Raw genomic sequence first — 14,437 nt, 5'->3', positions numbered from 1 at the left:
GATAAGTTCTTTCTCTTCTGGGCAACTGGTAAAACCGATAGTATATATATTTGATGTTAGTTTGAAACATTTATTGTTAGAAGATTGCAATTCCACGGTTTTTTACAAAACAGTAACGAAACGCTTTATGGATCCTGAGAAAAATACTCATAAGATGATGAAGATATTTCTATTTTGTAATCAGAAATAGACAAAATAGTGTCTATCACAAACCAGAAAAGGACAATGAATGCAGGTGAAACCTGCTAAATCTGGAATAGATGAAAGAAATTCTAAAGCAATACAAGGTTGGTGTGACAGAATGATTATAACAGTATAATGGCAGAGTTTAATTTGTTTTTTTTTTTTTCTTAGAAAACAGTACAACCATTGGTATTTTGCCCTCTAGCATAGGGTAGACAAATGAAAAAAAAAAACAAGCCAATAGTGGTTGTTCTTCACTTTGCCTTAAGAAACACCAATCTCTACCTAAGCAGTTAGCATATCTTTTCCTAAATATTCTTTTATGTTAGAGTAGAAGAAGAGCAAGGAAGAAAGAACTTTCTCTGCAGTTCCACATTTACTTTAAAATTTCATTTGAATTTTATTTCTACTCTTAATCTATGGTGAACATAAGTATAAGTAGGCCCTCACTCAATAAACCCAAATCTTCTAGAAAAAAACATGTTTCTAGATTCATAAGGTTCACCCCATACAACTTTGGTAGTCTGGTCTCAATGTCCCCAACTTAATAAGCATAAATTTACAGTAAAGAAAGCAGAGAGATTTGTTTATGCAGGTAGGTAGTCAGTAGAAGAGAAAACAATAATGAATCAGAGCCTCATGATACTGTATTTGTATGTATTAATAAATAAATTCTGTGCAGATTTAGGCCAATCAGAAAACAGCACTAAAATAAGTTTTTGTCTGTTTTTTGAGACAGGGTCTTGCTATACAGTCCAGGCTGATCTTGAACTCAAGATCATCCTGCCTTAGCTTCCTATATGCTCAAATGAGAGCCACCATAGGCAAGTACCACCATACCAGGCTCAAACAAGTCTAGATTTAATATTTTGATAAATGAACATGAAGAACATACCCTTTACAAATTCTATAAATTTGTGGGTACCTTTAAATTTTTTCTGTGGTAAACTAGAAAGCAATAGGAAAAATGTAGGGAAATGAGACTCAAGATAAGCAAAATTAAATTACAGTATTTGGGGAAACATAACCTAAAATAAGGCTATATGATGGACACTTGAGTCAGTTGTTAAAATGGAATTATTATAGTTTATTTTATTCAAATAAGTGTTTGAAAGAGCTTACTGGGCCAAAGAGACAAAAAACACATGTGCCAATGCATATATATGCATAATACTAAGGCAAAAATCCCACTGAACAATGAATAGAAACCTAAACAATGAAGGATAAGAATTAAAAACAGGTCACACTAAGGGAAGGTCATAAATGGAAGGAGAAGAGTAAAAGAAGGAAGTAAAGGAAGTGAAAATGGTTGATGTACTTTCTATACAAGAATGAATATAGAATATTTAGACTTGATGAAATCACCATAAGAAGAGGATTAAGGTAGAAGGGAAAAAAAAATAGAGGGATGAACCAATTCAAGATATAATACATACATACTTGGAAATGTCACAATGAAACTCCCTGTATAGCTATTTTAAACAAACAAAAATGTATGTTTTCAAAGATGAAGGACAGGAAGATAAAACAGGTCCTGTCTGGGGGTTAGCACCATGGAAGGGGAAGGGGAAGGACATAAGGGAAGGATGAAGGAGGTGAATATGGTGGGAATATTATGTACTCATGTATGAAAATGGAAAAATGAGACCTGTTGAAACTATTCTAAGAAGAGGGAAGTAGGGATGAAGGAGAATGATAGATGGGGTAAATTTAATTAGGATATATTGTAAGCACTTTATAAATGTTACAATGTAGACCCTGTACAATAATATGCTAAACAAAACAAAACGAAACAAACACATTTATCTTGAGGTGAGTATTTTGGCATTGTAGTAAAGAAAATGCTAATATTACTGTATTTTCTCAGCAGGGAACCATTTTTCATCATAGTAATATAAGCAGTGTTCACTGGTTTCAACTTTCAGATTCAAGTTATATGAAAAATACTTAACAATGCTATTTAGGTCCCTTTAAATAGATAATGAGGTCCTAAAATTATCAAGCAAAATGGGGGAAATGCTGCTTTATAGGTCACAGAGTAAGAAATAGAAATTTAAATATATTTTAATGAGAAGAAAGTAAACAGCTGAAAAACAAATCAAGAATAAGAGGACCCAAATCCCCATTTTTCATAAAAGAGTCAATTTTATATAAAGACATCAAAATTATTGATAGAAGGATATCTTTTAGAAAAAAAAGAAGTAACTGGTAGGGAAATTAAAATCAAATACAATAGGTGCTTCTGAAAACTGGGATTAGCGGTAGGTACTAGTAAAAAGAATTGCTGGTTTTCATTATAAACATTTCTGTAATGTTTAATGACTAAATCTTTTAATAAAATCAAAAAGGAGAGAAACAGAAAAACATAGTCTTACTGATCAAATTTTTACATAGTAGAACAAAGAAGTGCCCAGTTAAACTTGATGAGGGTAAATTTAGCACAACTAAAAAATTTTGAAATCAGTCACAAAAGAACATATAGCTAAAAATACAAATAGTCTGAATAAAAGACGTAGCTAAATTCAAGGCTATTTGGGAAACAGCTCTAACCTTTTGATGTTGAGGAAAGAAAAATAATCCTCCCAAACGAGGAGTCCTTTCATCAATTACATATAAAAGACTGCAAGAAATGGCATTTCACTTTTTCATTATTCAGTAATTGTCTCTGAGTTGCCTATTGCTCATGAACCAAATTAAAATTCTTATCTGAACCATGTAGATTCAAGTTAGCATTTCATAAAGGACTTCTTTCAAAAATGACTCATTAATGGATGCCTTGCTTCCCTGTTGCTCATTTCAAAGTCCTTACATTCTTATCTCAACTGTCCATTCATACAGGTATACTATTGTTGCACGTATGAATATTTTTCCTTCTTATTGCTGAGTAGGATTGTTTGTATAGCTGTATCAGTTTCTCTACTCTCCTATTGATATACTCATAGACTGTTTCTAGTTTTGAACTATTATGGATAAAATTGCTGTGAACATTCTCATAAAAGTCTTTCATTGCAGATATGTTTTTATTTCTCTTGGGAAATATACCAGTATTGGAATTGCTGGCCTATAGGATATGAGACAAATTAATTTTGTAAAGACCTGCTAAATCCTTTTCTAGGTAAATGATGACATAAAAAGTGATGTATTATCATTTTGTACTCCCATCAATATCTGTTCTATATACCTGCAAATATTTACCTGTTTTTCTAATTTTAGCCATTTTGATGACTATGAAGAATTTTTTTATAGATATACTATAATTTATTTAATTAACCCCCTGAAGACACTATTTCCAATGTTTCTCATTTTAAATACCCCTACATGATAACTAATGGACAGCCCTAATTTCTTCATTAAGCTGAGTTAATCAATCTGATTGTAAACATTTGCACAGAAGGTTGTAATGATGTACATTTCTTTGAGCTGGGTTGTTCATGTCCCTTCATCACCACTCAGTATTGTTTAAAACAGTTGGCAATTTGACAAGTGAATCTGTTTTGGTACTGAGAGTACATTGTGATATTTACCAAAGTTCTTACAATATATCATGGTTGAATTCACTCCATCAGTCTTTATCTCCCTGCCCCCCATTCCCAGAATAGTTTCAACAGGTCTCATTTTTCCTTTTATAGATATGAGTACATAAGAAAAATAGCTTTTCATATATACTGATCATTTGTATTTCTTCTTTGATTGGTTCAAGATTTTACCAACTTCCATAGGGGTATTTATCTTCTTGACTTACTGATTTGTAAGCATTTCTTTAACTGTAAAGGAAATTTACCCTCTCATTTATGTTAAAAATATTTTCTCCTGTTTGATACTAACTTAATCTTGGTTTTGTTAATTACTTATAGAACTGTTTTAGTTTCCTCTTTTGTTAGAATAACTAGCAAAAAACGTAACTGGTCTCTTAAGTTTTTTAGTAGCTCTTTAGTTTGCATTCTCTTTCTTATTTCCATCGTCCTTATAGTATTTTTGTCCCTTTACATCTCTTGCTTGATGCTTTAATTTATCCGAAGGTAATGGAATAAACCTATGCACACAATTTTAGGCATTAAAACACCTTCTTTTGTGCCACTTAAAACTAAACATCAATCTCCCCAGCATGTCAACAATGACCTTTATGATTCAGTATAGCTATAGTGTAACATACCAATTACAGAGCAATAACAGTTATGCAAAAACAATGCAATTTCTAGAATCTGTATCTCTATGAACAATCCAGTACTTTGCTATTTTAATTTGTGAAAAATTAAAAGTGCTTTACTTTAAGAATGAGAAATATTTTGCAAAATGAATCACTAAGATCTTGAAAATTCATTGTAAAATATATTATCAGCATTTTCCCTTCCCTATCCTTGTGAAAATTGTAGACATGCATATAACTTCAGAAACTGCTAATACCTTTACCCAAGAGAAGCCTTAAAATACTCAATTAAAATTCTGTAAAGATATATACACAATCAACATGTTAAAGTAGAAACACATTTCATCTAATGTTGTCTAATATTATATGTCTAAACAACCACAGTGTAATTAGTGACCCCGCAGTATTAATGTGACCCACAGTGCAAATGCACATTAATAATGTAGGGAGCAAAGTAATTTTGATTAAAATATCTAGTAACTAATAAAAGGATGTTTAAATGATATAAAACTAACTAACCATCAAGTAACTTTTTTCTTCAATAGCAGACAAAATTATTTGTGTATTTATTACTTTTTGACATACTTTTTTCTTGCCTCTGCCTCACTTTCTATCATATTACAGTCACTTCACACTCATGAAAGAAGCTACATTTGCAACACACAAATTCTATGTAAAAACTTACTCAATTCCATGATAATGACATACTGAAGCTTTTTCAAAAGGTAAGACCCGGAGCTTCTGAGGACTAAGTTCTGGTGTCAAAACAAAAGTCTTTTCCCTGAAATAAAAAGGTTTTCATTTGTAAGGTTTATATAGTGACAGAGAAAATTAAAGTGTCTAAAGAGAGAAACCTGACTCTGTCCCCTACATCTGAATTTTTGGCAGTATAAAAGTTAAGATGCATCAGAAACACTAAGAAGGATAGAAATGAGGTTAGGCCTGAGGGTTTTGCCCCTGTTGTTTTCTGTGCCTCCAGGTTTTGAAGTTATGATGTTACTAATTACCAAGTATTCTGTGAAATGGATAAATCTAGAATGGAAAATGACTTGTAATGGAATTCAGGAAGTAGCATTATTTCCAAAAGGTATTCCCCGCCTTCTTGGTGAAGTGAGTTAAGGTTTACTCATTTAGCTAAATCTTTTTTGGCAGAGAATAAAGTTGGATCTTTGGTAACAAAAGAAATATTTCCTTCCTATTGAAACACATAGGGGACCCAGAATTTTCATTGCCCGAGAATGTGGTCTCAGTCTGACATCTATTTTAAGAGTCAGCACCTTTCTGAATATCAGACGGTTTAGAGACTGCTTGCTGCCTTCTGTTCAACTTTGGAAGTAGGTTTTCAATCAGCAGGTATGTTAGAGGTGTTAGAACTAATGCTCTGTTGAGCTTCCATAAAATATTCATGATTCCCTCCCACACCTAAAAGTGTATTTCAAAATCTAGGGAAGAAGGAGGCCACTGCAATGAGGTAGGGGCTAACAGGGTCATTCCTTTTCTGCCTGAATTGGAACCCATTGTTCTAACATAACAGATCATGATCCTGAAATGCAGAACCTGTCATATGTGAATGGAAGAATTATGCAATAGTGGTTGCTCTTTACATGGTTAATAGGCAGAATGAAATGCCAGGGACTTGAATTCAGAAGAGTTAGAAACGGTTTACAGAAAAGAGAGAAAATACTAGAATACCAAGAATAAACTTGCTATTACATCCCTTCCCCATGGCTTTGGTAATGAAAACTGCCCTTTTGCAACTGAAAATTATAGAGTACTATGACAAACATTTGAAATTATTACATTAAAATGTCACACATATGCCATTTAATGAATCCTAAAAAACAGACTTCATATCCTGATGCATCCATTTAAGGTGTTCCACAAAAATATCACAAAATTTCAATGACCCCATTCTTTTGATGACACCGACTATTAATATGAAGAATTTTATAAAATAGAACTCGTTAAGTACCCAGCATTTCACTTCTCTTTACCATGTTCTGTCCCATTTATTACTTTAATCCTTCTCAAAACATTTATTTTTACTGAATTTCCTTCACAACTTATTCTTTCCGAAAAAGACTCTTAATAAATATGTGTTCTGCCAGTGTTTATTGTTTTCCTGGTATGTTCAGAGGAGTCACACTTGGACTGTATGTAACTTAACAGAGCACAGGTAGACATTTTGTGAGAGCAGGAATGTTCTGGAGTCATTGCCTACAAAGCTCATCCTACAACTTTCATGTTAACAGAAGACACATTTAATAACAATGCAGTTCTTACTGCATTGAAGTAATCACATAAAAGTATTTAAAGTATCAAAGAATCACATTAATGTATTTAAATATATCACCTATAAATGGCATAAAGAAATTAACTATATCTCTCCTACACTTCATTTAGAAATATTCTAGTCAAAGATTCTATTCTAGAAAAATAAATTCAGTTTTCGCACTCATCTGACCTGGCAGACCAGGTCATGGTTAATGATTGATTAGAAAGGACTGTAATCTAATAACTAAAGACAGGAACATCTGGATGCTTCTTTTCTCTCTTAATTCCTACTAAAAAGAGTTATCAGTCTTTCAAAGCTATATGAAAAGGAAAATTACTCCAAAATTATACAGTTTTTATGTCATTAAGATCATTAAGTCATTAAGACCCAGCGTTATTAAGATCCACAGATTTTGAAAGCTGCTCCCTCTCTCTAGTGAACACACACAAAAGGCAATAATGCACCAACAATATTTTGAGATCTAACTCAAAGAAAATCTTTACAAACTTCACTTTTAAAGCCAATATTTATCCAGTATAATTCAAAGCTTTGTAAATGTGATCAAAGAAACATAATTTTTACAGTTCTTTCAAAATAACGGATTAACAATTAAAAAGAAATTGGGATAATGAGTAAATTACTCAATCTTCGCAAATAATTGATGTCACAATTTTACCTATCCCTTCATCAACTTCAGAGACGTCCAGCATTCATTAACTAGTAACTGAGTGGAAGTTTTCCTAGAAGTCAATTTAGTTGTAAATTATTCAGACAAACACTGAATTATTACTTAGTAAAATTAAAGTGTCTCTTCAGCTGAAAGGCTTTGTGCTATTAGTAGGCATGATGATAACCAGGCCAAGTAGTGGCAAAATAAAAACTGGAGAGTAAACACAGGAAAGAAAAATATAAATATATACATTTCCAAGACAAAACGTAACATTAAAAAAAATTATTGTCCCTTTGTATACAAAGTATATTATTGTTACTTCCCTTACAGTCAGTACCTACCGCAGAACTATAGAAAATTTGAATAATGAAAATGAGGATTAAAACCCACTGAGAACTGTAGAAGCAAACCTGTTAATTTTGGCTAAGTAGCACAGGACATCAATTGCAAAAGGAAATAAGATGTGGTATTACTTAAAAATTATTTTTCAAAATTAACTGAAAGTTGTAAGTTTATGACTCACCCTTTCTGAACCTGTAAGGGTTGAAGATCTCCCACTGGTAATCCTTCTGAGGTGAAATGTTTCAGCAATTCTTTAGCATCCAATAATGTGACTGAATCCCGTGGACCCTCTTTATGACCCAGCAACTGTTCAGATGAACTAGGTAAAGAACCAGTTCTGGGGGAAAAAAAAAAGTTATGGAGATTTATTAAAGGTGCATTCAAATTCACAATAGTCAGCAAGACATGATGTGAGCAAAACCCAGAAAAACACACAAAGAAAACTGAAGAACTACACATTTAGGAAAGACAATGAAGTAAAGTCCTTTCAAATCATTTAGTTTCAAACTGTATTTCAAAAGCTTCATAGGTCACATTGAAACTTGCAGTTATCATGTCAATAATTCTATTATTTAAATAATTATTTATAAAAGATGGCATATTAGTAATTCAGTAATGTGAAACTAGCAATTCCACAAAATTTAAATCTAAACTCTTGTATGTTCTGAAACCTCACAATATTTAATTTCTGAGGCCAGGGACTGAATGTTCCAATTTTCTATGTATTTGAAAGATTACTTAAAGCATACCCATGAAATGAGACAGTAATCGGAATTCTCTCCAAGGTCCCCTCCAGCCATGATTATGACAGTATGAATACACCTTGAATCGTTATTACATCTGAAATAAATGTAGGACTTTGTACTTTTCAAACTACTTTACACACAATCTATTCTTAATCCTCACAAATTTCCCTGAAAAAAGATGAATAGGTCTTACTTCAAAGTGAAGCACACCTGATAATGAGCACGTTAGAGCGTGAAGGTCGGCATACCAAACACAAAACAACCATGACTGCCACTTCCAGCTAAGATTCCAGCACTCAGTAGGTCACATAACAGACAGAGGGTAACAACGGTGACTAACATGAGCCAGAGCTAGATTAACTCCAGATTAGGCCCTACTGCTCTATCACTCTATAAACTAAAGACTCCAAGAGAGTTATAAAAACTAGAAGAGGAAAGTACTTCAGTTTCAGATGATTAAAGTTTTATCAAGCACTGAATCACTGCTCTGTCACTACAGCATGAAATCAATACCTGTTCAGAAATTTAATCCCCTAATTTTATACTAATTTAATTATTTCCTGAAAATTTATTGACAACTACATGGCTAAATTTTGATATTGTGGTTTTAGACTTGTATTTCTGTACATTAAGAATCACTCACATATTGACAATGCCCCTTTCCCCTATTTCCTTTACTTTTAAGTTGAAAATATGAATCTAATAAAAATAGTCACGTATTTTCTCTGAACTTCATACTCCAGGTGGGCAGGAACTGCATTATGAGTTTAATTTAATTTCTACATAGCCACACTCTAATAGTGACTTACAAAGGTTTCTTAATGAATACTACTCTGTAAGTCACTTTATAGACTATATACAATGGGGAAGTGCATAATTTGCATTTATATAGAATGAACATGAGGATATCAAAGCAATATAAAGTCCTATTTGTGATAAATTATCCAATCAAAATATGTCTTAGGCTAAAAAATAATTTAACAACACTGACAATACCTTATTTAATTTAGTGTTTCAAGCTTACTAAGTATTTTGCATGTGTTCTCTCATTATTTCACAACTTTGAAGTAGAACTAGGATTTTTATCCCCATCCTACAGTTGAGGCAACAAAGACACATAACAGGTGACCAACTAAGTCAAAAGCCATATTCTTAATGACTTCTGACTCACTATATAATGATCCTTTATTCTCTAGTTAAATGTTTTTAACACAAAAACATTCTAAAAATATATAACATAACTTCTGCCCTCAACCAAGCAGCTGATGATTTCTACTCATTTTTGAAATGCCTAAGAGTATTTATTACTTAATTTTAACTATCATTAGGATATAGTATAAAAGGTTCACCACTATAATTTATATGCCCACAATCACTGATCATAATTTACTATTCAGGTATCATTTAAAGTAGCAGAAAGTAGGTAAGAAGAGTGAGAGGAAATAAGTATACCAATATAGCAAGAGATATAAGAAGATAAGTTTCAAGAAAAATGTAATAACACAGCCCTTAGTTGTTTAAAGGAGTGCAATTTGAGTTTTAGTGTTTATAAAGGGTTTTAAAAGCAGGTGATATATGACCTGGACCTAGAATAACTAACAAATTTCTAGTTAAAGATAGTAGATTAAACATACTACATTAAACTGTTCACCAAACAAAACTGAAATCACAATGCTGATTAAACTCATAGTAGGGTTGAGAAAAGGAAGAAGGAAAAAACAGTGGACCAGAGTTCAATGAATTTCAAAACAGGATGAACTACAGCAAGTGCCTCAATATGAACTAAGGAGAAACCTACAAAATAATAAAATTAAAAATGGAATCTGTTGTCCACTTCACTTCCCAGGAAGCTACAGTGAGATTCTAATTTGGGATTAGAGTAGCAATGAGCACATACCAAAGCAATAAATTTTAAGAGCTATATATAGAACAATGGTGTAAGTATCACCTTCTTACACCCATCCTTAACCCTGTGCTTTTTATCTCCAAGTTACAAACAGGAACTTACTTCCCTCTGAAGACACAGAACCCTGTGCCTGACCCAGTGTACCCATGTCCCATCCCAGCAGTCACTTGTCTGGCTACTTGCTTCATCATCTTTCCCATGGGAAAGGTAGCTCCAAAAAGAGAGGAGCCACCTCTCTTCTTGTGTTCTTCCTCATATCTTCCTGGTGTCAGACAGCTGGTACTCAATCGAGGTTAATTGAAAATATGAAAAAAGTTACAGCAAGTCATAAAATGGTATCAACAGATGTCCTAAAAGTAAAAATGTGATTTGCAATATTTGGGAGGAGTACAATGTAGGAGTTCTTATTCCATCATTCAACAATTATGCATGGAGTGTCTACTATGTACTGAAGCAAAAAAGCCAAAACCAAAACAAATGAAGATAAACAGCCTGCTGTACTTCTCTCACATAGCATATTCAATGTGAACACACATTGGAAAGGAGAAACAGGTCAAAGTGGCTCAGGTGAGGAGAGTGCTTCCACTTCATTTTACGTGCTACTGGATCAAGATTATTCTATAGATTCATATATGTGTGCATGTCTACAGAAGATGGTCTGGAGAGCTACACACAAAATGTTCACTGAGATTATATACACCTGGAAACTAAAAACAGAAGGTAGAGGAAAATAAGCATTTCCATCTTCATTGATATACTACTCTATTATAAATATTACCTATTCATAGAAACCATACACTTCTTGTATAATAAAACTACAAACTATTTCTAAGGCATAAAATAATTGCAGGATTAAGAAAGAGTCCATTTAAAAATACTGAGCTACAGCATGCATTACTACTCAAATATTACCTCATTTTTTGTCTAGCTTTTTCAAAAGTTTCCAAATTTTGAATAACATGTCTTTCTGGCCATTCCAGGGGATTGATTTCCCTTTGACTTGAAGAATCAGGCTCTACCGGACTGGTAGCTAAAGAGAAAAAAAATAAACATAAGTACTGAAAAGTATTAGCATGCTGAATTTTGCTATATAAAATGTTATACAGATATTATTTATATATACACACACAGACATATATGCATACCTAACACCAGACATGGCAGCGTATGAATACAACCTCAGCACTTGGGATGTGGGAGGATCATAAGATGGAGGCCAGCCTGGGCTACACAGTGACTGAGGCCAACAGAGAGTACATAGTGAGACCCTCTGTCAGAAAAACCAAACCCAAACCAAAAACACTGACAGACACATTCACAAATCTGTGTGTGTGCATGTGAGATATGCTGGCTTGGTATAGAGCACTCATCTTAGGTATCTATTAGACCTCTCTGATGGCCTGAATTGTGAGACACCATGAGAAACGTGTCAGAAATCAAGCATCTCTAGTGAAATGGGGAAGCAGAACATACAGAACTGCTAATAAGTGATGTCTGCTCAATCTTACTGATTTTTTGCTTGAATGATTTATGAAGTTCCAAACTATTGATTTTTTTCATACTCACCAATAATATAAACATAAATAAAATCTGATTCTAGAGTTTTAAAAAAAGAAATCAAGTATCTCCTCAAAATAAAAGTTATAAGCTAGAATTCAGAAAACTGAATTAGCAGTATCAGGACTCACATGATAAAAGCACAGCTTTGCTATTTTTAGTGAAATTAGCTCTAAAAGAGAAGAAAGTAAGTCCATAGAGAACATACTATATAAACTATGTGACATTCAAACTAGAAAGAGTAATTAGTACAACCAGACAGAAAAATTGCATATCTTTAAAAAAGAGATTACCACATTGTTACAAAGTACAGTAATAAAACAATAAGTAACTGATGTTTTCAGGTAAAGGGTCCTTTAGAAATGGTTCTCACTTGTCTTTTAATGTAAGACGCTTTAACAAATACATCCTCAAGTCACTCATATTAAATATTATTTTGACACTAATAAAATCCATGTAAGGGTATGTTTACCTTTCCAGCCAGTATGTTGCAGTGAGTTACATCAAGATTGATCCTAACACTGGAACTCAACAGAACCCAAAGGGACCGCGCTTCCCTTTCTCATTAGAGACAATTAGCAAGCCAAACTGCTTTACCACTTGGCAAAACTGCTCACTATACAACTTTGTTGAATTCTAAAGCTATCTGGTTTTAAAAAGAACTTTGAACTAATACACCCTGTTCTAATAAATCACTAACAATTGTTGGACATTAGCTGTTTAACCATCAACACTGACAGAAATGCACATTTTATGTTTTGGGGGAGTCATAATAATGATTTGGTAAAGGGATTTTTAAATAAAATTTTGTTTTAAAAACATGACAATTGAAGCCAACTGCATATCACTTTCTCTTTAAACTGTTTAACTTTGGATATTTCAAAATATTTTCAATACCTATAATTAGACTGCCCTTGCCAAACACTATCCAAATCTACCACACTGCCCATTTCTTAATAGGGATGGTAAAATATCATTTTATAGAGTAATGAGCTTTCATTATTTTATAATGAAATAATGCTTCTTAATAGAGATATGCTCTGTACTAGAAGTATAAAGAAAAAAATGAATAGAAGTTTTCTGCACAGTTGCATGCTTTAAGTTCATGAGAACACAAGCCATCTTTAAAAGGTAAACATTAAAACTGTCCCTAACTATTACATTATAATTAATTATTAACTGACAATATCACCTACATAAATATGAATGACATAGGCTAAATATTTAAGAATGGGTGAATACACATTCATAAATGTCATGTCTCTTGGGAATAACAATGGAATTCCTGCAGTAAAATAAAATATAATATTTTATTTATGTGTTAGGACAATGTACCATACCGAAAACTGAAAGATACAAAAAGCCTCTTTGGAAAACAAAGAAAACTGTTTAAAAAAAAAAGTATGTTATTTTACAGGAGAAACAAAGAAATAGAACCAATACAATAGAAAAAATAGGGGAAACTGACATATAAAATCTTAGGTCTCAACAAACAAACGAAAGTAACACCCCAATGACAGTGTATGCTTATTGAAGATGTCATAATAATCTTATATAACTAATGAATCATAAGGAAAAGATCATATTATAATTGGTGTAATCTGTTTAGTAAAGCAAGAATTGTAAGAATATACCAGAAGATTCATTTTATTTGTTGCTGATTTTTGTTTGTTGATTTTGTTTTTGTTTTGAGGACAGGTTCTCACCATGTAGCTCAGGCTGGCCTCAAACTCTGTCCTCCCGCCTCAGCCTCATCAGTAATGAGAATACAAGCATGCACCGCCATGCCTGGCCAAAGATTCATTTTTAAATGTTTGAAATGATACAATTATAAGTTTATACAATCACCTAACAAACTCATTTATGCAATGTTTTTATGTGTTCCAATGGTCCTAGATAAAGGAGACAGGAATTATATTATGAGCTAATATCGTATTTGACACTGTGGAAGTCTTTAACAACTTCGTAACAATGAGTGAGTAAGAGGGTTCAATAAGGCATTTTCTGCATCATGACTTGTCACTTGTTATATACGCTAGAGTTTCTACCAAAACACAAGCAGATCAAATGACCTTACCAATTGCTAGTAACTCCTTATGTGCATGGTTACAAACAATGGCTCAGAACATGAAAAATGATGGCCTTATTTGTGTCTACACGTAATTTACATGTACATGTATTTATTCCAATCAAAGCTACAGGGTGTTAAAAACCACAACTTTACTTTAAGGAATCATGCACAAATGTATAGACTGTCAAGTTTCATTTCAAGTTCTAAGAGCAGTCAGTTTCTTTCATTTGCTCATCAAGCATTTTGGTACATGCAGGCACTGTACCAGGCTCTGTGGATTCTGGAGAGAGCAAGTAGGTATGCACTTCATGCTCAGAGAACATAGTATTTAGAGAGAAGACAAATATTTAATATAATTAATTAAATTATATAAATAATACAAAATTTTAAAACTTGACACATTATTTGAAGAAAAAAACGTAGGGAAGAAGTACAGTGGGAAACAATTGAAATTCAGCAAGGTCTGGGAAAGTGTCTCTGGGAAAATGACATCCAGATGGGCGTGAGAGGAGTGACTATCAGGTATAAGCTGGGAGAAAA

At 32.9% G+C, this 14,437-nt stretch overlaps 1 protein-coding gene across 2 annotated transcripts in view; it reads right to left on the bottom strand.

The window, feature by feature from the left end:
• Window positions 1–14,437, bottom strand: part of Mtbp (MDM2 binding protein) — a 77,407-nt gene that overhangs the window by 8,856 nt on the left and 54,114 nt on the right. For both annotated transcript variants that reach the window (XM_074069134.1, XM_020169575.2), the window contains exons 15-17: window positions 11,182–11,299; window positions 7,799–7,954; window positions 5,016–5,111 (exon numbers count right to left, since the gene is read on the bottom strand). In XM_074069134.1, coding sequence (XP_073925235.1) covers window positions 5,016–5,111; window positions 7,799–7,954; window positions 11,182–11,299 — 370 coding nt within the window. The remainder of the gene's footprint in view (window positions 1–5,015; window positions 5,112–7,798; window positions 7,955–11,181; window positions 11,300–14,437) is intronic.

Source organism: Castor canadensis, chromosome 3 (assembly GCF_047511655.1).
Source record: "Castor canadensis chromosome 3, mCasCan1.hap1v2, whole genome shotgun sequence".
In the NCBI taxonomy this organism is placed as follows: Eukaryota; Metazoa; Chordata; class Mammalia; order Rodentia; family Castoridae; genus Castor; species Castor canadensis.
This window is presented reverse-complemented; position numbering and strand designations above follow the sequence as displayed.